The sequence below is a fragment of the Trachypithecus francoisi genome, unplaced genomic scaffold (genome assembly GCF_009764315.1).
Source record: "Trachypithecus francoisi isolate TF-2019V2 unplaced genomic scaffold, Tfra_2.0 Lachesis_group12, whole genome shotgun sequence".
Lineage (NCBI taxonomy): Eukaryota > Metazoa > Chordata > Mammalia > Primates > Cercopithecidae > Trachypithecus > Trachypithecus francoisi.
This window is the reverse complement of record NW_022681457.1, coordinates 3130498-3155241: the sequence shown is the minus strand read 5'-3', so window position 1 is coordinate 3155241 and position 24744 is coordinate 3130498. Positions and strand designations below refer to the sequence as shown.

At 53.7% G+C, this 24744-nt stretch overlaps 1 protein-coding gene across 1 annotated transcript; it reads right to left on the bottom strand.

The window, feature by feature from the left end:
- Nucleotides 1-327: 327 nt before the first annotated feature.
- On the bottom strand, nucleotides 328-24744 carry EHD2 (EH domain containing 2). The gene is made up of 6 exons (XM_033223837.1): nucleotides 24554-24744; nucleotides 20815-21273; nucleotides 19523-19620; nucleotides 11417-11829; nucleotides 5847-6011; nucleotides 328-1303 (listed from the first exon to the last, which is right to left on the bottom strand). Exons 2-6 carry the CDS (start codon nucleotides 21216-21218, stop codon nucleotides 752-754), a joined length of 1632 nt encoding a protein of 543 aa, XP_033079728.1. The 5' UTR covers nucleotides 21219-21273; nucleotides 24554-24744; the 3' UTR covers nucleotides 328-751.

The window sequence follows — 24744 nt, the reverse complement described above, 5'->3', positions numbered from 1 at the left end:
GAGGGAGGGAGGGAGGGAGGGAATGGGTGTGGACAGAATTGGGGCAAAAACAAAACAAAAAAGGAAGGAAGAGAAGGAAGGAAGGAGGGAGGGAGGGAAGGAAGGAAAGAAGGAAGGAAGGTCCGAAAGAAGGAAAGAAAGAAGACTGTGTCTCCCCTCTGAGCCCCCCATGGTCCCGAGACCTGAGGATGTGATGGAGTGGGTTGAGGGTCTTGCCTGGCTGGGCAGGAGGAAGCGGAGCAGAAGAGGGTCTATCAGTCATTTCAACCACAGGGCTGCTCACCCAGGGAAGGGGCTGGGGTCCTGCCAGGAATTAGTGTGTGTTTGTGTGACTGTGTAAGTACCCTCTCCTGGGAATGTCACCTTCCATGAGGGCAGATGTATTTGTCTATTTTGTTCTCTGTGGTAATGCCCGGTGCCTAGAACAAGGCTGGGCACATAGTAGGTGCTCAATAAATATTTGAATGAAGGATGGATGGATGGATGGATGCCTGCGTGTGCCAGTGTCCGTGTGATGTGCCTAAGTGAACGTGAGGCTGGAGGTGTGAAGGGCGGACAGAGAAGCCTTGTCCCTCCCGTGGTCCCCTCTAAATCCTTCCACCGGGGTGTCTGGCGGTAATGGGGAGGGAGACCCCCGGCCCTTACAGCTGGGCAGGGAGGGCAGGCAGGGCATGTGTGAGCTGGGGCAGGGGTGTGCGTGCAGCCGACTGGAGCTGGGGAGCCACAGCAGGGCCATGGGAGGGGCGCCGGCTCACTCGGCGGAGCCCTTGTGGCGCCGCTTGGAGGGTGGCACCAGGCGACGGGGCAGGTTGGCGGGTAGCCCGTGGCCCTCCAGCTTGGCCTCGATGAGGTGACTGGCCAGCGCGAACTCCTCGTCATCCAGCATGCCATCGCGGTCCACGTCGCTCAGCTTCCAGATGCGCCCCAGAACTGAGTTGGGGAGTTTGGTCCCCACCATCCAGGTCTTGGCCTTGGAGCCGCTCAGCTTGCCGTCGGCAGGCGCCAGGTTGTAGAAGATCTCGTCGTATTTGGACTTGTCCTTGGTCACCACCCACTCGGCCTCGTCGTCCGAGCCCTCCTCGCCGTCCTCCATGGCCTCGTCAGGTCCCCGCTCCACGAACGGGCCCATGTGGGTGCCCTCAAAAGCGCCCCCCTGCACGCCCACCTCGGTATTCTCCAGCTCCTCCTGCCGCAGCAGGGGCATGAGCTTGGCGATGTCGTGCGTCAACATCTCATCTAGCGCCTCAAGCAGCTTCGGCTTCAGCGAGTGAAACTTGGTGAAGTCGTGCGCCATCAGCAGCTCCTGTGGTGGGGGACGGGGGACCCAAAATTCAAGCGGCGCCATCCCTGAGGCCCTCAGGCTGCAAGGTGGTACCAGGACACTGGAGAAGCTCAGGGAGGCAGCTGTTGTGGGTTTTTTGGTTGTTGTTTGTTTTGAGACAGAGTCTTGCTCTTGTTGCCCTGGCTGGAGTGCAAATGGCACGATCTCAGCTCACTGCAACGTCTGCCTTCCGGTTTCAAGCGATTCTCCTGCCTCAGCCTCCTGAGTAGCTGGGATTACAGGCGCACACCACCACACCCGGCTAATTTTTGTATTTTTAGTAGAGACGGGGTTTCATGTTGGTCAGGCTGGTCTCGAACTCCTGACCTTGTGATCCACCTGCCTCAGCCTCCCAGTGCTGGGATTACAGGCATGAGCCTCCATGCCCGGCTGTTTTTTGTTTGTTTTGTTTTGACAGGGTCTCGCTCTGACACCCAGACTAAAGTGCAGTGGCACCAACATAGCTCACTGCAGCTTCCAACTCCCAGCCTCAAGCGATCCTCTGGCCTCAGTCTCCCAAGTAGCTGGGACCACAGGCACACACCATCACACCCAGCTAAATTTTTTTTTGTAGAGACGGGGGTCTCGCTATGTTGCCCCGGCTGGTCTCAAACTCTTGGGCTCAAGCCATCCTCACACTTCAGCCTCCTAAAGTGCTGGGATTGCAGGTGTGAACTACTGCGCCCAGCCAGGGTGGCAGCTCTTTACTGACACATGCAGAAGTATTTGAAGATCTGAACAACCTGCTCTGCTCGGGCACCCACCACTCAGAAGATACTTGGGCCACAAGGTCCCGGAGGCTTTCTCCTAAACCCCAGAATTACTGGAGGGTGGGGGTGCTGGGGACCCTCCGATGAGTGAGAGCAGCAACCCTCTGCCAGCTATCAGAGAAGGATTTCAATGTTTTCGCATCAAGTATACCTTTCTCAGAGCATCCACACTGGCCCAGAACCCTAACCGCCCTCTACTGGACTCTAGCTGCCCAGCCAGCATGCACAACATTGAAAATTAAAAAAAAAAAACAACTCAACAGGCATGGGTGGCTCACACTTGTAATCCCAGCACTTTGGGAGGCTGAGGTGGGAGAATCACTTGAGCCCAGGAGTGCAAGACCAGCCTGGACAACATGGCAAAACCATATTTCTTTTTTTTTTTTTTTTTGACAAGTCTCGCTCTGTCGCCCAGGCTGGAGTGCAATGGCGCAATCTTGGCTCACTGCAAGCTCTGTCTCATGGGTTCAAGCGATTCTTCTGGCTCAGCCTTCCAAGTAGCTGGGATAACAGGCACCTGCCACCACGCCCAGCTAATTTTCATATTTTTAGTAGAGACGGGGTTTTGCCATGTTGGCCAGGCTGGTCTCGAACTCCTGACCTCAGGTAATCTGCCCACCTCAGCCTCCTAAAGTGCTGTGATTACAGGCATGAGCCACTGCACCTGGTCTCAAAACCCTATTTCTAAAAAAAAAAAAAAAAAATTAAAAATTAGCCAGGTGTGATGGTGCACGCCTGCAGTCCCAACTACTTTGGGAGGCTGAGACAGGAGAATCTCTTGAACCCCGGGAGACAGCTGTTGCGGTGAGCCGAGATAGCACCATTGTACTCCAGCCTGGGTGACAGAGCAAGACCCTGTCTCAAGACAAACAAGGGAAGGGAGAAAAAAAAGTTCAAGGCCGGGCGCGGTGGCTCAAGCCTGTAATCCCAGCACTTTGGGAGGCCGAGACGGGCGGATCACGAGGTCAGGAGATCGAGACCATCCTGGCTAACACGGTGAAACCCCGTCTCTACTAAAAATACAAAAAACTAGCCAGGCGAGGTGGCGGGCACCTGTAGTCCCAGCTACTCCGGAGGCTGAGGCAGGAGAATGGCGTAAATCGGGAGGCGGAGCTTGCAGTGAGCTGAGATCCGGCCACTGCACTCCAGCCCGGGCGACAGAGCAAGACTCCGTCTCAAAAACAAAACAAAAAAACAAAAAAAAAGTTCAGAAAGCTCAGTTCCTGCCACTGCGCTATCACACCACGCAGAAAGGACTGAGTGGCTGGCTGCCAAATTTGGAGGTGAGGTTTGGGATGAAGAGATCAGGGGTCCCTGGGACCACCCCCTCCCCACTGAAGAAGTCACTTTGTGCTAGCGCACACTGTAGGGTGGGCTTGGCATCATGCTGCTGCTCACACGGCCAACTCTTAGTGGCCCGGACTGCACCAGGACCATCTCTGCAAAGATGCGTTCCTTTCACAGCCCTGTGTGAATTTCCTGAGCCAAGGCAGAGAGGCCAGCTGATCACGACTCTGAAGGGTTGGGGCTCCTAGGTTGCAACCTGGATTCCCTGGCAGCCAGAGTATGACTAAGTTCAAGTCCACTGAGGCAAGCACAGGTTGCATGTGCAGCTTCTACTGTTAGCCTGTCCAGTAGGGCAGCCAGTAGCCACATGTGCTTATTTACATTCATTAAAATGAAATACAGGCCGGGCACAGTGGCTCACACCTGTAATCCCAGCACTTTGGGAGGCCAAGGTGGGAGGATCGCCTGAAGTCAGGAGTTCGAAACCAGCCTGGACAACATGGTGAAACCCCATCTCTACTAAAAATACAAAATTAGCTGGGCGTGGTGGTGGACGCCTGTAATCTCAGCTTCTCAGGAGGCTGAGGCAGGAGAATTGCCTGAACCCAGGAGGCAGAGGTTGCAGTGAGCCGAGATCATGCCACTGCACTCCAGCCTGGGCAACATAGCAAGACTCCATCTCAAAAAAAAAGAAAAAAGAAATACAATGTAACATTCTATTTTAATGTGGCTAGTGGCTACCATATTGGACAGTGCAGAATGAAACATTTCCATCACTGTAGAAAGTACTGCTGGAGGCCGGGCGCGGTGGCTCAAGCCTGTAATCCCAGCACTTTGGGAGGCCGAGACGGGCGGATCACGAGGTCAGGAGATCGAGACCATCCTGGCTAACACGGTGAAACCCCGTCTCTACTAAAAATACAAAAACTAGCCGGGCGAGGTGGCGGGCGCCTGTAGTCCCAGCTACTTGGGAGGCTGAGGCAGGAGAATGGCGTAAACCCGGGAGGCGGAGCTTGCAGTGAGCTGAGATCCGGCCACTGCACTCCAGTCCGGGCGACAGAGCGAGACTCCGCCTCAAAAAAAAAAAAAAAGAAAAGAAAGTACTGCTGGACAGCACTGTTCTAGAAAGTGTTCTTGGCCAGGCATGGCAGCGCCTGCCTGTAATCCCAGCACTTTGGGAGGCCAAGGCAGGAGGATCACTTGAGGTCAGGAGTTGGAGACCAGCCTGGCCAACATGACAAAACTCCGTCTCTACTAAAAGTATGAAAAATTATCTGGACTTGATGGCACATGCCTGCAGGCCCAGCTACTCGGGAGGCTGAGGTGAGATAACAGCCTGAACCCGGGAAGCAGAGGTTACAGTGAGCCAAGATCATGCCTCTGCACTTCTGTCTGGGTGACGGAGTGAGACTGTCTCAAAAAAAAAAAAAATAAAGTTAGCTAGGTATGGCATGTGCCTGTAGTCCCAGCTACTCTAGAGGCTAGGCAGAAGGACCCTTGAGCCCAGAAGTTCAAGTATACAATGAGGTATGATCACACCATTGCACTCCAGCCTGGACAACAGAGTCTCTGAAAAATACATAAATAAATCTCTAAAAAATATATAAATAAATCTTTTAAAGTATTTATTTATTGAGACAGAATCTCACTTGGTCACACAGGATGGACTGCAGTGACGTGATCTCAGCTCACTGCAACCTCTGCCTCCCATGTTCAAGCGATTCTCCTGTCTCAGCCTCCCGAGTAGCTGGGACCACAGGCACGTGCCACCATGCCCAGCTAATTTTTGTATTTTTAGTAGAGACGGGGTTTCACCCCATGTTGTCCTGGCTGGTCTCGAACTCCTGACCTCAGGTGATCCACCTGCCTTGGCCTCCCACAGTGCTGGGATTACAGGCATGAGCCACTGCACCCAACCGTATATATTTTAAATATTTATATTTTACAAATATAAATATTTAAGGCTCAAATAAATAAATAAATGAAAAATAAAATAAACAAAAAGCATTCTTAAAGAGACTGTATACTTTTCTTCCCTTTCCCAACTTCTTGCTGGCTGGAACGCAGACACAGTGGCTGAAGCCTTCACAGCCCTTTTGTACCATGAGGTTGCTTGGGCCTGGAGGCCAGGCATGGAAGAGAAATAAGACAGAAGGGGACTAGAGCCCTGGCTCTGTAAAGCACCAAACCAGTCCCGGACCACTTTCTGGGAGTTTTGTGGAGCAAAGAAAGAAAAACCCTCTCTCTTAATTTAGACACTGTTATTTCGGGTTTTCTCTTCACTCCCCTAGCCTGACTCCTAAAACCATGCTCCCACAGAACTATTTGAGGGAGGCGCTTTCCAGAACCTGCCACCCATCCCTCCGGCTTTTGAGGTCCCATCTCAGAGCTTCCAGAAGCCAACCTTCCCATCACCCACCCCCTAACACTCCCTCCCGGGCAGCATCCCCTCCCGGGCAGCTTCCCACCTGCATTTTCTGGCAGTCAGGAAAGTCACCAGGGGAAATGTGATGTTCCAGCTGAATCTTCGCAAAGATGACAGGCAGTTTGAGGATCAGCTGCTTCTTCTTGTTCTCCTTCCCAAACACAGAGGGCATCTCTTTCTTCAGGTAACTGATGATGTAAGCATGAACCTGTGGGAAGAGTTCTCACCTGAGCCTGCGTCAGGGTCCACCAGGGGGCTTGTTAAAACAAGCTGCTGGCCCCACTCCCAGAGATTCCCATTCACTTGGTCTGGCCTGAGGCATGAGAATTTGCGTTTCTCTTCTTTTCGTTCTTTTCTTTTTTTGAGACAGATTCTCGCTCTGTTGCCCAGGCTGGAGTGCAGTGGTGCAATCTCAGCTCCCTGCAACCTCCAGCTCCTGGGTTCAAGCAATTCTCGTGCCTCAGCCTCCCAAGTAGCTGGGATTAACAGGTGTGCACCACCACACCTGGCTAATTTTTTTTTTTTTTTTTTTTTGTGAGACGGAGACTCTGTCGCCCGGGCTGGAGTGCAGTGGCCGGATCTCAGCTCACTGCAAGCTCCGCCTCCCGGGTTCACGCCATTCTCCTGCCTCAGCCTCCCGAGTAGCTGGGACTACAGGCGCCCGCCACCTCGCCCGGCTAATTTTTTGTATTTTTAGTAGAGACGGGGTTTCACCATGTTAGCCAGGATGGTCTCGATCTCCTGACCTCGTGATCCGCCCGTCTCGGCCTCCCAAAGTGCTGGGATTACAGGCTTGAGCCACCGCGCCCGGCCATTTTTTTGTATTGTTAGTAGAGATGGGGTTTCTCCATGTTGACCAGGCTAGTCTTGAACTCCTGACCTCAGGTGATCCACCCGCCTCAGCCTCCCAACGTGCTGGGATTACAGGCGTGAGCCACCGCGCCTGATCAGCTTTTTTTTTGTTTTGTTTTGTTTTGTTTTGGAGACAGGGTCTTGCTCTATTGACCAGCCAGAAGTGCAGTGGTGCAGTCATAACTTACTGTAGCCTCAAATTCCTGGGCTCAAGGGATCTCCCGCCTCAGCCTCTCCAGTACCTGGGATTACAGGCAAGAGCCACTGTCTGGACGAGAATTTGCATTTCTGACAAGTTACAGGTACTGCAGGTGGCGGCACCACACTGTGAGCCCCATGGCCTCCTCCTGCTGGGGCTCACCCTGGGTTCCTCCTCTCTTCTAACTAAGTGAGCTCAGTCCCTCCCAGTTTTAAACATCCCTTAAAGAGGTCCACTCCGGAATCTGCATACCAGCCTAAGCCTCTCCCTCCAGTTTAGGACTCAGAGCTAATTGTCTTGTCAGCATTCCTGGACAGCTCCATCCCAGGATGCCCTAAGTGGAATTTGGCATGTGCCATTGCACCAGCCCGGGCGACAGAGTGTGACTCCGTCTCAGAAAATAAATAAATAAATAAAATAAAAAAGAGTAAATAAATGCTTTTATAAAATGCAACATATCTGGAAAGAGACACAAGAAACTACTTACGGCAATTGCCTCTAGGAAAGAGGCCCTGGGAGCTGGTGGGATGAGTTATGGGAGAATCATGTCTGATAAAGTATGAATGCGTTTCCATGAGATGGTCTTAAATGTTCAATAAAAAAGACTTGTTAAAAAATTCTTTTAGGCCAGGCGCCGTGGCTCGTGCCTGTAATTCCAACACTTTGGGAGGCCGAGGCCGGTAGATCACCTGAGGTCAGGAGTTCGAGAACAGCCTGGCCAACATGGTGAGACCCCCCCCCACCCCCACCCCGTCTCTACTAAAAATACAAAAATTAGCCGGGTGTGGTGGCACCTGCCTGTAGTCCCAGCTACTCGGGAAGCTGAGGCACAAGAATCACTTTAACCTAGGAGACAGAGGTTGCAGTGAGCCGAGATCGTGCCACTGCACTCCAGCCTGGGTGACAGAGAAAGAGTCCAACTAAAAAAAAAAATATATATATATATATATATTTTAAAGAATCACGGATTTAGAATGCTGAGAATGTTGGTGGTCCCTGACTGGTTCTAAATCCTCATCTCTTCCACCCTCCACCATCACCCTGTCTCCAGACCCGTTAGGCTCTCAGTTCAAACACATCAAGTAAATGGCTGCCCCAGGGCCTTTGCATATGCTGTTCTCACTGCATCGACTGCTCTTCCACCCAGTTGCCACCTGGCTCGCCCCTTCCTCTCACCCCTTGCTCTCCTTCAGACAGCTCTAAAATAGTCCCTCGCCAGCCCCTCTTTCCTCCGCTTCTTTTTTCTTCATAACTATTGATTTGTTTAATGTCTGCTTCCCCACTAAAAAGTAATTCTATGAGAAAAGGAATTTATCTTTGTGCCCTGCTGTATCCCCAGAGCCTAGAAGAGTGCCGCATGTGCTTGGCAACTGCCGAATGAATGTCATTGGGCCACTGCAGTGAATGTGGTCTGAAGGCTTGGGGCATCTTGGCGTCTTTAGAATCAGACCCTCCCAAGATCTTGGTCTCACGTATCACAGCATCATAAAATCGCCCCTTCTAGCAGCTATCACTTCAGTCGAAGGACCTAGAGCCAGAGGATTCGTCCACAGCCTCCAATGTACAGATGGGAAACTGAGGCACTGGGAGAAGGGTGATTACCTCAGAGGGGCAGTGAGCCTTGGTCACAGCGAACCCAGAATCCCATGCTCCTATGTCCTGAGCGGCACTGGGGAGCCATGGATGAACCAGCAGGAAGAGGTGGAGGGAGTGCCTAAGGGTCTGAAGGACCAATCAGGGCAGGGGTGTGGCCGGGCTGGGGGCGGGGCCTGTGAGAGCGGGCCAATGGAGTCAGGGGGCAGGGCCGAAGGGCGGCTCCATAGGGACCAAAGGAGGGGAGGCGGGAGGGCGCTGATGGCTTTTCCAGAGAGGAAGCAGGGGAAGGTGCCAGGAAGAGATAAGGTGGGAAGGCGGGCTGGGCCGGGGCTGGGTCCCTGACTCCGGGGTTTGTCTGGGTTTCCGGAGCCGCCCCCAGCCCGGCGGGGGCACCAGGTGTCTGGCCCGGCCCCACCCCTCTGTCCCTGAGCCTTGTGCTCCAGCTCCCGCCAAGGAACCCGCGGGAACGAACCTGGGGGAGTCTAAGTAAGACCAGGAGGAAGACAGAGAGAAGGCGGCGGCGGAGCGGGGGAGAGATGGAGAGACAGGAGGAGACAGACAGGGTGAGAAGGAGAAGGAAAGGCAGTTAGAATAAAAGGGAAAATAAAAATGGAGAAGAAAGAGATTGAGAGAGAGGTAGAAAAGGGACTGATACAGAGACAGAAAAAGAGAGGGACAGACACTGCAGAGCCGCCTGGGCAGAGGAGCGCAAGGTGAATTCCGAAGGTTCCAGGAGTGGCAGCTCCGTCCACACTGGGCCGCTCCCTCCCAAGGAGGATTCCTGGGGTGGGGGTGGGGGCTCTGACTCACCCACTTTCGTTGCTCCTTAAACCAATACCTCAGGCTCCTCCACCCCCTAGAACCTTCATGGCCTCCCTGCCTGCCCAGCTTCCTGCCCCGCCTCCACCCTGGCAGCCTCCCCTGAGAATGTTCCATTCGACATCCAAAATTGCTCTGAAACCGACGCTCTCCTTTCTCCTCTCCCTCCGCAAGGCCTGCCCTGATCCAGGAACCTCCAAGCCTTTTGCCTCGTCTCCAGGCTCTTAGACTCACCTGCCTTGAATCCACCCTCCAAAAGGCAGCTTGAGTCTAATTATCTCCTTTCCCTGCTCTGAACTTTTCCATGGCTCCCCAGTGCCCTCAGGACAAAGTACAGATTCCCGGACACAATCCACATCATCTCCAGGGGTCTGACTCTTAGCCACATCCTCAGCCTCAAACTGAGTTATGCACACTGTCTACACTGCGTTCTCTCCTTTCCCTGCTCCAAACCCTTCCATGGCTCCCCAGTGACCTTGGGACAAAGCACAGATTCCCGGACACAACCCACACCACCTCTGATCTCAGCCACATCCTCAGCCTCTAATTGAGTTATGCACACTGTCTACACTGGGTTCAACACTGACATTTCCCCTCAGATGCCCTCTCCTCCAAAGAAGCCCTCTCTGCCTGCCTCAGCTACCTCGCCCCAGCTCTGACCACACTGGGTCATCGTTGTCTGGGGATGGGTCTGTCCCCTCTCCAGGAGCCCCAGTGAGGACTGAGCCCTGGAACTGCCTTGATTATTTAGGACTGGGAGCCTCAGCAGGACAGGACTGGAACCACCGTGGTCACTGCTGTGTCTCCTGCACCACCCAACACCAAGCCAGGCATAGAGGAGATGTTGTTCAATGCAACTGTTTGTTCAATGTCATTCATTCAATAAATATTTACAGAGCACCAATTCTGTTCCGGTCACTGGGGATAAAACAATGAAGGAATTCAAAGAGCCCTGATTGGCTAGGCACAGTAGCTCACACCTGTAATCCCAGCACTTTGGGAGGCCGAGGCGGTCGGATCACCTGAGGTTGGGAGTTTGAGACCAGCCTGACCAACATGGAGAAACCCCCATCTCTACTAAAAATACAAAATTAGCCGGGCATGGTGGTGGGCGCCTGTAATCCAGCTACTTGGGAGGCTGAGGCAGGAGAATTGCTTGAACCCGGGAGGCGGAGGATGCAGTGAGCTGAGATCGTGCCATTGCACTCCAGCCTGGGCAACAAGAGCAAAACTCCGTCTCAGAAAAAAAAAAAAAAAGGAAAAGCAAAAGAAATATTTGTGGAATAAACCAATGAACTTGGAAACCTTTGAGCCACAATCTTATAAATTATCAAAAAATAAACAAGAAGGGTAGAATAATGAGTATTGGTATGTCTATATTTTACAGGAAGCTCAAAAATTCAATATAGCTCATGCCTGTAATCCCAGCACGTTGGGAGGCCGAAAGGGGAGGCTCACTTGAGGGCAGGAGTTCAAGACCAGCCTGGGCAACACAGTAAGACCCAGACTCTACAAAAAGTAAAAAATTAGCTGGGCGTGGTGACATGCACCTGTGGTCCCAGTTACTTGGGGCAGGCTGAAGAGGGAGGATCAGCTGAGCTCAGGAGTTCAAGGCTGTGGTGAGCTGTGATTGCATCATTGTACTCCAGCCAGGGCAAGAGAGCGAGACTCTATCTCTTAAAAAAGAAGGAAGAGGAAAGGAAAGAGGATGTAAGGAAGGAGGAAGGGAGGAGGGAGAGAGGAACAGAGGAGGGAAGGAGGGAAGGAAGGAAGGGAGGGAGGGGAGAGAAAGAGAAGCAGAAACAGAAGCAGGAGGAGGAGGAGAAGGAGGAGGGGAGGAAGGGGGCAGAGAAGAAGAGGGGAGGAGGAGGAGGAGGAAGAGAAAGAAGAAATAGAAATACCAGGACAGTGAAGCCAGGGTGACACGGAGTCGACACAGAAATCCAAAGGCAGAGGAATGAGTCTCCATACAGTTCTTCCTCCCTGCTCCACTCTGTGCCAGAATGACCCAACTTCAAGAGAACTAACTAACCTGGGCACTGATAAGTCAGGGACTCACAGCACTGGTAGGGGAGGACGGAGGAAAGGCAGGGGCTCCCCTTGCACCCTCCTCCAAGAATGCACGCCCAGCCCCCAGGACGACTCACCCGCACCAGCCGGGCCCTCTTCACCAGGTCGTTGAGCTTGCGCAAGGCGGCGTGCCGGGGCAGGCCCTGGATGTCGCGGAAGAGGTCCTGCTCCTCCAGCTCGAAGAGGCGCCGATTGTCGGGCACGAGGAGAGGCTGGGACCAGAAGGAGCCGATGTAGACACGCAGCACCTCGGGCGTGCCCACCACCTTGCCCAGCGCCCACATGAGCGCGCCGTAGACGCGCATCAGCTGCTGCGTCTCCACCATGTCGGCCTTGTTGAGCACCACGCGGATCTTGTCCTCATGGCCCCGCAGCGCGCCGATGGCCTCCGAGAACTCGTCCGAGATCTCCAGCTTGTGCGCGTCGAAGAGCAGGATGATGAGGTCCACGCGCTCCGCGAACCAGCGCAGCACGGCCGGGAAGTCGTAGCCTGGAGTGGGAGTGGAGAGACAGGGACGCAAGCGACAGAAGTCAGACCCCCACCCTCCAGCCATTCAGTAGCATCCATTCTCTTGCATATTGGACTGTAAAGATGTTCACGTTGTTGGCTGTCCAAATCCTGTCTAGGCAAAATAGCCAGGGCCCTCAGTGGGTACCACTGCTTTGGTTCCCCAGTTCCCAGAATTTCCCCCCTCACTCTGGTCCCAGCCCCTCAGGTCCTCAAGCCATCTGGTCACAGGGGCAATCATCCCCCTTTTCCTTTGCTGGAGTACAATGGCGGGATCGTGCCTTCCTGAAACCTTCGCTTCCCAGAGCTCGGGCAATCCTCCCACCTCAGCCTCCCTAGTAGCTGGGACCGCAGGCGCGTGTCACCACACGTGGCTAATTTTTTTTTTTTTATATATAGATGGGGTCTCACTATGTTACCCGGGCTGGTCTCAAACTCCTGAGCTCGTGATCCTCTTGCCTCAGCCTCCCAAAATGTTGGGATCACAGGAGTGAGCCACCGTGCACAGCCTCCAGGCCGCCATTTTTTCATTCGCTCATTCATTAACCAGTTATTAGTGGTGTGCTTTGTAGGTGTGCATGTGTAGGTTGTTAAAAATACTGACATGAGGCCGGGCGCAGTGGCTCACGCCTATAATCCCAGCACTTTGGGAGGTCGAGGTGGGCGGATCACAAGGTCAGGAGATCCAGACCATCCTGGCTAACACGGTGAAACCCCGTCTCTACTAAAAATACAAAAAATTAGCCAGGCGAGGTGGCGGCACCTGTAGTCCCAGCTACTGGGAAGGCTGAGGCAGGAGAATGGCGTGAACCCGGGAGGCGGAGCTTGCAGTGAGCCAAGATCGCGCCACTGCACTCCAGCCTGGGCGACAGAGCAAGACTCTGTCTCAAAAAAAAAAAAAAAAAAAAAAATACTGACATGTTTGCTAAAAGATCCCCCCGTGCTTCTATGGAACCCCAAGGCTGCCTCATGCCTGTGTCACCCCAGCTTCTCCCCAGGACCTGTTGGATTCCCCCCATGATCTAGCAACTACAGTTCATGTTGGATAGCTGTGCTCTTGCCATAGCAGATTTTTTTTTTTTTTTTTTTTGAGACAGAGTCTCACTCTGTTGCCCAGGCTAGAATGCAGTGGCATGAATGCAGCTCACTGCAACCTCCATCTCCCAGGTTCAAGCGATTCTCCTGCCTCAGCCTCCCAAGTATCTGGGATTACAGGCATGCACCACCACGCCTGGCTAATTTTTGTATTTTTAGTAGAGATGGGGTTTCACCATGTTGGCCAGGCTGAGATGTTAAATATTTTGCATTGATTTAGCAATATTTACTGAGAGTCTCATGTGTACCAAGCCCTGTCCTGGGAGCCTGAGATACTGCAGAGAACACACAGACAAGATTCTTGCTCTGATGAAGGACCCATCCCAGCCATGGGTTCCCATGCTCATTCATTCATTCCTTTCACCATTCATTTCCTCATTCACTCCTTCATCCACCCATTCTCATCTTTGCTTGTTCACTCATTTAATCACCAGCGAGCAATGCTGAGGCGAGCATTGATTGAGACCCCCTGACTTAGCTGTCTAGAATACCTGGATTTGAATCCCTCCTCTGCTCCGATCTGCTGTGTGATCTTAGGAAAGTAGCTTAACCTCTCTGAACTTGTGTTTTCTCTTCTGTAAAATGCAGATCATAGAAGGACTGTTGTGAAGCCAGGTGTGATGGCTCAAACTTGTAATCCCAGCACTTTGGGAGGCTGAGGCAGGCAGATCATTTGAGGCCAGGAGTTCAAGACCAGCCTAGCCAACATGGCAAAACCCCCATCTCTACTAAAAATACAAAAAAATTAGCCTATTGTTGGTGGCTCATGCCTATGGTCCCAGATACGCGGGAGGCTGTGGCACGAGAATCGTTTGAGCTTGGGAGGCAGAGGTTGCAGAAAGCCGAGATAGCATCACTGCACTCCAGCCTGGGTGACAGAGTGAGACTCTGTCCGCCCCCCCACCCCCCGCCGCCCAAAATAAAAAGGACTGTTGTGAAGATTAAAATAATATAAATGAGTTTATATATATATAAAGAGCTTAAAATAATGCCTGGCATTGAACTGTACACTTAAAAATGATGTAGGTGGCTGGGCACAGTGGCTCATGCCTGTAATCACAGCACTTTGAGAGGCTGAGGCAGGAGGATCGCTTGAGTCTGGGAGTCTGAGACCAGCCTAGGCAAGATGACATTCCCTGTCTCTACAGAAAAAAATAAAAATAAAAAATTATCCACGCATGGTGGCATGCATCTGTAGTCTCAGCTACTCAGGAGCCTGAAGCAAGAGGATCACTTGAGCCCAGAGGTTGGAGGCTGCAGTGAGCCACGATTGTGTCACTGCACTCCAACGGCAGACAGAGCAAGACCTTGTCTCTCTCTTTTTTTTTAAATGGTTGAGCTTTTTTTTTTTTTTTTTTGAGGCGGAGTCTTGCTCTGTCACCAGGCTAAAGTGCAGTGGTGCGATCTCAGCTCACTACAACCTCTGCCTCTCGGATTCAAGCGATTCTCCTGCCTCAGTCTCCCAAGTAGCTGGGATTACAGGTGCCACCACACCCGGCTAGTCTCTGTATTTTTAGTAGAGATGGGGTTTCACTGTGTTGGCCAGGATGGTCTCCATCTCTTGACCTCGTGATCCGCCCACCTCGGCCTCCCAAAGTGCTGAGATTACAGGCGTGAGCCACTGATCCCATCCGTAATGAGCTTTTATGGCATGTAAGTTAAACCTCAATGAAACTGTTTTTCATTTTTTATTTTTTGTCCTTCTTTTTTTCTTCCTTTTTGTGGAGAACGGGGTCTCGCTATATTGCCCAGGCAGGTCTCGAACTCCTGAGCTCAAGCTATCCTCCCGCCTCTGCCTCCCTGAGAGCTGGGATTACAGGCACCAGCCACCGAGCCACCGTGCCTGGCGAAACTGTTTTTTAAAAACAGTGCTGGATGTACGTTAAGCGCTTAGCAAGTCATGGTGATGTCACCCACCGGGAAGCACCCCCTGCAGTCCCTGCTGTGTGGAGGCCGAGGCAGTGCCGGCCCTGTCCTTACATCCCTCAGTCCACTGGGGACACAGACCTGGCCCCTGAGTGGTCAGCCCAGGGTGGGCAGGGGGACCCAGGGAGCTGTGGGAGCCCAGGGCCGGTGCCTGACCCAGCCCCCAGCCTGGGGGGTCAGGGAGGACTTCCTGGAGGAGGGAACGCAGAGTGGGAACCCGGAGGACGAAGAGTTAACTGGCAGAACAGGGAGCTAGCCCTGATTTACTAACTTCACGCCCTCCAGCTAGAGCTCACTCAGTGACTCTTCAGAACAACCCCAGGAGGTGGCCACTGTTCTGACCCCATTTTCCAGATAAGGAAATGAGGCACAGAGAAGTTAGGGGACTAGCCAGGCACAGTGGCTCATGCCTGTAATCCCAACACTTTGGGAGGCTGAGGAGGGTGGATCACCTGAGGTCTGGAGTTCGAGACCAGCCTGGCCAACATGGTGAAACCCCGTCTCCACTAAAAATACAAAAAAAATTAGCTGGGTGTGGTGGTGGGCGCCTGTAATGCCATCTACTCGGGAGGCTGAGGCGGGATGATCACTTGAACCCAAGAGGCGGAGGGTGCAGCGAGCCGAGGTCCTGCCACTGCACTCCAGCCTGGGCAACAAGAGTAAAACTCCATCTCAAAAAAAAAAAAGAGAGAGAATTTAGGAGACTTACTCAAGACACACAGGTAAGAGGTGACAGAAAAGGAGCCCCATGGGCCCCTGTGCTCCTCCAGGGAGCTGGCACTCACGCCCATCGTGCCTGGGAGGAAGCAGCCTTCTTGCGGGTGCTGCAGGGGCCGAGATGGGGTTGGGGGGCGTTGTTTTGGGGGAGAAGGGCCAAGTCACTGCAGGGACAGCAGCTGGAGCCCCCCTCCCTCCCGGCGTCTCCACAAACACACACTGGCCCAGATTTGGAAAGTGTGTCTCAAGGTAGGGGAGGGAAGGAGGGAGAGAGGTTGAGTCAGTGTGGGATGGGAGACGTGGCAGAAAGGAACTTTGGGCCCACAACAGCACTCCCCCAGGAAAACCAGGCATTGTTGGGCTTTCCGCAGCACCTACTGTGTGCACACACAAGTGTGCACCTTCTAAGTGCTTTGTACGTTTTAACAAATTTAACCTTTACGGCAACTATGAGGCTGCTAGTATTATTATTCCCATTTTGTGTGTGTGTGTGTGTGTGTGTGTGTGTGTGTGTTTTGTTGTTGTTTTGAGACAGAGTCTCACTCTGTCGCCCAGGCTAGAGTGCAGTGGCACGATCTTGGCTCGCTGCAACCTCCACCTCCTGGGTTCAAGCAATTCTCCTGCCTCAGCCTCCCAAGTAGCTGGGATTACAGGCGTCTGCCACCACGCCCAGCTAAGTTTTGTAGTTTTAGTAGAGACAGGGTTTCACCACGTTGGCCAGGCTGGTCTCGAACTCCTGACCTCAGGTAATCTGCCCGCCTTGACCTCCCAAACTGCTGGGATTACAGGCGTGAGTCACTGCGCCCAGCCTATTATTACCATTTTGCAGATAAGAAAATTGAGGCAAAGAGCGGTTTACACAAAAACAGTTTAAAAGTAGCAGAAAATAGGCCAGGTGCGGTGGTTCATGCCTGTAATCCCAACACTTTGGGAGGCCGCGGCGGGTGGATCACGAGGTCAGGAGTTCAAGACCTGCCTGGCCAAGATTGTGAAACCCCGTCTCTACTAAAAATACAAAAAAATTAGCCGGGCATGGTGGCGGGTGCCTGTAATCCCAGCTACTTGGGAGGCTGAGGCAGAGAATTGCTTGAACCCAGGAGGTGGAGGTTGCAGCGAGCCAAGATCACACCACTGCACTCCAGCCTGGACAACAGAGTAAGACTCCATTTTGTTGGGGAAAAAAAAAAAAAGTAGCACAGCATGAATAAATAAAAGTAGCAGAGCACAGATCTGAGGGCTTTACTATGCTACAATCACACATGTGTGTTCACACATCTTACATGCAGAGGCAGACACACACATGAGCTCACGTACACACACACACACACCCCTAGTAGCACACACACACACAAACGGCCAATTACTACAATATGTAGGCTCCCAGACACACTCGTGTTCACAATCTGGGACCTGCACAGATATTTGTAGTCACACAATCACAAAGACAATGTGAGATGAATACACATCACAGACACAGAGACCTGCACGAACACACAGGTACAGAGGCACACGTGCACACCCACACAGACACAAATGCACACACATAACCTCCCATGCCCTCCCGAACCCAAAGGTACCCACACAGACACACACACAGTTACACACAGTTACACAAAAGATACACTCCTGTACACACACACATTCTCACATACACAACACCACAGAGAAGCACACAACTGTATCCTGAGGTACAATCACAAGTAGTCACACACAGCCCAACAAAATCCCCGCAGCCCTGTACCGCCCAACGCAGCCACACAAAGTCACACACAGCCCAGATACACATATATGCCTAGACCATCTCACGCACAGGCACACAGAGTCAGACTCACACCCACAGTGATACACACTAAATCCACAGACACATAGACAAAAGATGCCCTTTATGTCTCTCTCTCACACACACACACTTATACACACACTTCACAATATAACAGTATATAGAGACAGAATCAGTTGCACACAATCCCACAAAGTCTCTCATAGCCCTACACAGCCCTTCAGAGTCACACAAAGTCATCCAGCAGGCTGGGCACAGTGGCTCACACCTGTAATCCCAGCACTTTGGGAGGCCAAGGCAGGAGGATCACCTGAGGTCCGGAGTTTGAGACCAGCCTGGCCAACATGGTGAAACTCTGTCTCTACTAAAAAAAAAAAAAAATACAAAAATTAGCCAGACATGGATGTGGCGGGTGCCTGTAGTCCCAGCTACTCAGGAGGCTGAGGCAGAAGAGTCACTTGAACTTGGGAGGCGAAGGTTGCAGTGAGCTGAGATCGTGCCACTCCACTCCAGCCTGAGTGACAGAGTGAGACTCTGTCGCAAAAACAAACGAACAAAACAAAGTCATCCAGCCACAATTATAGGCACACGCACACACACACACACACACACACACAGAGGCAGGTACACAATTCAAAGTCACACAACCTCAGAGCCAAGGCCATGATGAGGCACGTCCACTGCTATATACAAATGTATGGAACCACCACACCCAGGAGTGCATTCACAGTGACACACTTTCCCAAGATATACACAAAGTCACACACACACACACACACACACACACACACACACCAACAGCTGGACACTCTCTCCTCCTCTTCCTCTACCCTCAAGGCCAGGAAGGGAGACCCCGTTCCCCACTCCCCCACCACCCCGTGGCCTTTGGACGCCCCTGCTGGCACCCTTGCCCTGGCTGAGAGAGCCGCTCCCTCCCGTTGTCCCAGGCCCAGGCCCTGGGGTGGGAGCCCCAGGAATTCCTCCCCCTCAGCTGGCAGCACGTCCTCCCAATCATTTCTGCAGCTGCCTCCTGCCTTTCTCCCGTGGGGCCTCTGGACGGCAGCCAGGGACACCGTCACCCCCGGCGTCCCCGCCCCACCCCAGGCCCAGCCTCCTCACCAGGGCCTCTCATCCCCTCTGCCCCACATGGCAGCCTCCTTTGCCCCAGTTCCCGGCCTCCGAGGCCATGGGGGGTGGGTGACACAAATTCGTGGGGCTGGGGGTCCACAGATGCTGAGCGGGGCTGGGCAGGAGTGGTGGGGGCTCAGCACACCCGGAGGCCCCCGCTGGAATTCACCCCCTGCCGCTCTCCTTGCACAGCTGTTTATAAATTCCAGGCCTGGCCTTGGCCCCCACCCAGATTCCCTTCCCATCCTCTTCTCAGCCCCATCTGTGGCCCAGACGCAGAGCCAGGAGCTCATAGGGCCCAGCCTCCCCTGCCCAGGCTCTGCCTCATCTCTGGGCCTTGTGTCTCCCTGCATTGCTGTCTCACTGCCTCGGAATCCCTGTCCCTCTTCATCTCTCCCTTCCCATCCTTCCTGCCTGCCCAGACGTGCGGCTCCTGCCCGCTCCCACCACGTGGTCACTCACACGCCTCCCCCACCCATCAATGTGAGCCAGCATTGAGCAGTCACGGCTTCCACTAGCTCCTTGCGGCTGCCCTGCCAGCCAGGGCCAGAGGACGCAGGCCCAGGTCCCAGTGGAGACACCGCCCCTCCTCCTCTAAACCCAGGAGTTCAGATCCCAGGTCCTCGTCCATCAGACCCAGGGGTCCAGGCCCAGCCCCTCCTCCCTCTGACCCAGGAGTCCGGGCCCCCAGGCCCTCCTCCCTCTGACCCAGGAGTCGGGGCCCCCAGCCCCTCCTCCCTCAGACCCAGGAGTCGGGGCCCCCAGGCCCTCCTCCCTCTGACCCAGGAGTCGGGGCCCCCAGGCCCTCCTCCCTCTGACCCAGGAGTCCGGGCCCCCAGCCCCTCCTCCCTCAGACCCAGGGGTCCGTCCGGGTCCCCAGCCCCTCCTCCCTCAGACCCAAGAGTCCAGGCCCCCAGCCCCTCCTCCCTCAGACCCAGGAGTCCGGATCCCCAACCCCTCCTCCCTCAGACCCAAGAGTCCAGGACCCAGCCCCTCCTCCCTCAGACCCCAGGGTGCAGCCCCACTCACCGCGGCTCACTCTCTGTTTGGCACCCGACAGGATACCCGGGGTGTCGATGATGCTGATGCTCTCCAGGACCTGATTGGGGAGCTGGGCACACATGAACCTGGGGGGTAGAGGGAGGGTCAGGGGTCAACACAGGGAAGGACAGAAGGAGGGAAACCATGAAGAGGAACTCAGGACCGCATGACAGAGCATCCTGTATGGACAAAGAAAGACTCCAGACAGAAAAAGGGCGACCAGGACCATCTCAGAGCTGTAACCAGTCACAGCTCATGTTCGGTAAGCACTTAATTTGTGCCAGGTGCTGGTTTTTTTGTTTGTTTGTTTGTTTGTTTTGATAGAGTTTTGCTCTGTCACACAGGCTGGATTGCAATGGCACTATTTTGGCTCACTGCAACCTCCGCCTCCCGAGTTCAAGTGATTCTCCTGCCGAAGCCTCCCTAGTAGCTGGGATTACAGGCATGCACCACCACACCCAGCTAATTTTTGTATTTTTAGTAGAGACAGGGTTTTGCCATGTTGGCCAGGCTGGTCTCGAACTCCTGACCTCCGGTGATCTGCCCACCTTGGCCTCCCAAAGTGCTGGGATTACAGGTATGAACCACCGCACCCAGCCACCAGGTGCTGTTCCAAGTCCTCACAGCAACCATGGCATAGAGACCATGGTGATCCTTTTTTTTTTTTTTAGACACAGTCTCACTGCACCTGGCCCAAGGTGATTGATCCCCATTTTGCAGATGAGGCTACAAGAGGGGCAGAGAGGTCAAGTCATTTGCCTGAGGCCACGCAGCTGGCCGGGATTTGAACCAGGCATGCTGACTTCACTAGCCTAGGTGCTCCCCTGAATAAGAGAGCAGAGACAGGCATGGGAAGAATTGGGTAGAGAGAAGGGAATTGGGGCTGAGAAGGAGGGAAACACAGTCAGGGAGGGGACAGAGAAGGGGGACAGCAAGATGCACCCCCAGGGCCGGGCGCGGTGGCTCACGCGTGTCATCCCAGCACTTTGGGAGGCTGAGGCGGGTGGATCACTTGAGGCCAGGAGTTCGAGACCAGCCTGGCCAACATAGTGAAACCCCGTCTGTACCTAATAATACAGAAACTCGCTGGGCGTGGCGGCGGGTGTCTGTAATCCCAGCTACTCAGGAGGCTGAGGCAGGAGAATCGCTTGAACCCAGGAGGTGGAGGTTGCCGTGAGCTGAGATCGCACCACTGCGCTCCAGCCTGGGCGACAAGAACGGAAACTACGTCTCAACAAAAGGAAAAAGAAAGATGCGCCCCGGGCTCGCAGCTGGCACACCTGTTGAGGAAGGTGTTTCCGAAGGGGTTGAGTTTGCGGAAGGGCTTGTCCGGGTCCACGACGAGGGCGTTGCCGGGCACGGTGCCCTCAGTGTCCCCATGCATGACGGCCACAAAGCAGTCGGTAGTGGGCTCAGGCCCCACGCGGGAGCCAGGCACCTCCTGCTCCAGCAGGTACTGGATGAAGCTGGTCTTGCCGGTGCTGTACTGGCCAGCCACCAGCACCATGGGCTTGCCGTCGAAGTCTGCGTCCTCCAGGGCCGGCGAGTGGAAGGCCCCAAAGCGGTAGTGCTCCTCCAGCGGCAGCAGCTTCGTGCGGTACAGCTCCTTGAGGGCCGAGGTCACTGTGCGGATGGCCTCAGGCTGCTGGCCCCGTGCCCCGCCCCGCTTCAACCAGCTGAACATGGTGGCTGCACACTGCCCACTGGGTTCACGGAGAGACGTGCAGATGGAGAGCTGCCTGTGGGATAGGGAGAGGGCATGAGCATGGGCGGCCCGGCCAAGGAGGAAGAAAGGGGTCTGAGTGTAGACTGTCTGGGTGGCCGGATGGGTGGAGAAGGAGGAGGAGCACAGATATTTGTGGTCACAGAGCATAGATGGCGGGTGGCAGGAGGAAGAATGGAATTGGGATAGGCACGATGGCTCACGCTTGTAATCCTGGTATTTTGGGAGGCCGAGGCAGGAGGATTGCTTGAGGTCAGTAGCTCAAGACCAGCCTGGGTAAAATAGTGAGATCCCCATCTCTACAAAAAAAAATAATAATAATAATTAGCTGGGCATGGTGGTACATGCCTGTAGTCCCAGCACTTTGGGAGGCTGAGGCAGGAGGATTGCTTGAGCTCAGGAGTTCAAGGCTACAGTGAGCTATGATCATGCCACTGCACTCCAGCCTGGGCTACAGAGCAAGACCCCATCTCAAAAAACAAACAAACAAACAAACAAACAAAAACCTGGGCGCAGTGGCTTATGCCTGTAATCCCAGCACTTTGGGAGGCCAAGGCAGGTGGATCACCTGAGGTCAGAAGTTTGAGACCAGCCTGACCAATATGGTGAAACCCTGTCTCTACTAAACATACAAAAAATTAACCAGGGATGGTGGTGGCCACTTGTAATCCCAGCTACTCAGGAGGCTGAGACAGGAGAATCACTTGAACCCAGGAGGCGGAGGTTGCAGTGAGCCAAGACCCCACCACTGCACTCCACAGAGTGAGACTCCATCTCAAAAAAAAAAAAAAAAAAAAGGAGATTATAGAGAACCAGCTGAAGGAAGAGAAAGAAGAAAGATTAATGGTGACATGGTTGAAGAAGGGGGATTGATGGTGGTAATGGAAAACCAAGAGATGGACAAGGCGAAGGATACAGAAGCTGCCTGGAAGAAACAGATTCCTTAATCACTTCATTCATTTCTTCCTCCCTTCACGCTTCCATCATTTGACACATTTTCACTGAAATCACTCACTCCATGCTTCAGGTACTGTGGACCCAGAAACCAGTCAGAGATCATCCCTCACCCACCCAGCGCCTGTAATGAGGACCTAGACACATGCCAGACATCCAGAGAAGGGCGTGAGAAACTAACCACAGCACCAGTAAGACTCAGGGCAGGGCTGACTTTTGAGCTGCTCCATGAAGAGCAGGCAAGACAAGGGGATTTAGGCAGAGGATGGCGCGTGCAAAGGTCTGGGGGTATGAGAGGTCCTGGTGTGTTGGGAGCCATGAAATATCTGGGTGGTTGACACAGGGGCACAAAGAGGAGGGTTGAGAAATGGAGCTGAGAAGGTTGCCTGGGTGTACCCAGGTCATGAGGGCTGTTGGGTGTTAAGAAAAATGATGCAACATTTATGATCACTGCATGCCAGGCACTGTACTAACTCACTTAACCTTCATAACCCTGTAAAATAGGTCTATTACCATCCCTGCTTTTCCTTCTGTCTTTTTTTTTTTTTTTTTTTGGAGATGGAGTCTCACTCTGTAGCCCAAGCTGGAGTGCAGTGGCACAATCTCGGCTCACTACAACCTTCACCTCTGCGGCTCAAGGGATTCTCCCGCCTCAGCCTCCCAAGTAGTTGGGACTTGAGGCATGCGCCACCACACCCAGTTCATTTTTTTTTTTTTTTGTATTTTTAGTAGAGACAGAGTTTCACTATGTTGCCCTGGGTGGTCCCAAACTCCTGAGCTCAGGTGATCCACCCACCTCAGCCTCCAGGTGTGAGCCACCATGCTGGCTCATCTCTGTTTTTTTGAGACTGAGTCTCACTCTGTCACCCAGGCTGAAGGTTGGAGTGCAGTGGTGCGATCTCAGCTCACTGCAAGCTCCGCCTCCCGGGTTCATGCCATTCTCCTGCCTCAGCCTCCTGAGTAGCTGGGACTACGGGTGCCCACCACCACGCCCGGCTAATTTTTTGTATTTTCAGTAGAGATGGGGTTTCACCGTGTTAACCGGGATGGTCTCGATCTCCTGACCTCACGATCTGCCCACCTTGGCCTCCCAAAGTGCTAGGATTACAGGCATGAGCCACGGCACCCAGCCTCATCTCTGCTTTTTTAACAAGGCAAAGGAGGCTCAGGAAGACAGCAATAAATTACCCAACATCACTTAGCTAGAAAATGCTCAAGCTGGGACGCAAACCCAGGCAACCTGACCTCAGAGCTTGCAATCTTATTATAGGTCTAAAGATCTGAGTTAGGGAGGTTAACCATGACCAATCCAGGAGCAATGAGCACCTCCAGCACCCAGACTGTGTTCTCTATCTTCCCTTACTATCCTTTTATTTACCGTAGGATCTGTAGTGATGTCCCCTCTTTCATCTCTGATACCAGCCGTATGTGTGTGTCTTTACTTTTTTTAAAAAAGAAAAACAAAAACGATTGGTCCCGTTGATGCTTATGATTTTACTGATCTTTTCAGAGAATCAACTTTTGGTAAGATGGGAATCTCTAAATACCATTCCCCACTAAAAGAATCTGGGACTCCTTAGAGAAATGGTGGATTCCAGGGCCGGGGCAGGGAAGAACAAATGAGCCTGGGTCAGAGGGTGAGGAAGTGCTCAAAGGCGGATAGGGCATGTTACAGGAATGGAGGACTCAGCTTGCAGGGGTGCCCAATGGCCAAAAATGGAGCAATTTGAGCATCAAAATGACTGCAAATCAAATATGCTAAAATCCATAAAATCATGAGACTTTTAAAAGGGGTGGCGAGGGGTTGGGGGAGATAAAAGGAAAGGGAGTTCGTGAAGGAGTGGCAGGAACGGAAAAGAGAGGCAGGATCTGGGATGTGGGCAGAGGGAGAGGGCTTTGGGCGGTGTCCCAGGCAGGGAGGGCCCTGAGAGAGAGTTGGGGAGAATGCCATCAGCAGTGGCCCATGGAGCTGGTGAGGCAGGAGAGGGGCTCTTGGGTGGCTGGAGGGGCCAAGTTAGCCGATATGGATGAGGGCCTGGATGGAGACCCAGCGGAGAGGATCTCTAGCCAGGGGATAGGGAGGGGTGTTGGGGGAGGATGAAGGAGACTGGGGGAGTGGGAGAGGCTGCAAAAGACTGGAGGAAGAGTGAGGGGGCTGGGGGAGTGGGGGACATGGTTACAGACTGGGGGGACTGGTGAAGACTGGGAGGGACTGGGGAACACCTGGGGAGACCGTTACAGACTGGGGACAGGGTGGCGGGGAGCAGGGATCAGGGATGAAGATCCAGGGCAGGCTCGGGCGGGGGTCGTGAGGCGACAGCTGCGCTGCTGGGAGCACTCACCGACGGGGCGCGCTGGCGGCTGCAGCGGGCTGGGCAGGCTGGGCGGGGGTGGGGTCCCGCAGGGATCCGAGGCGCCCGCGGAGCGGCCTGTGCTCACGGTCCCGTCCGGAGCCGTCTGAGCCGGGTGGGGCCCGGAGCGGGGAAGACGGGAGGGAGGACAGGAGGGAGGGGCAGGACGAGGAGCCCCCCCT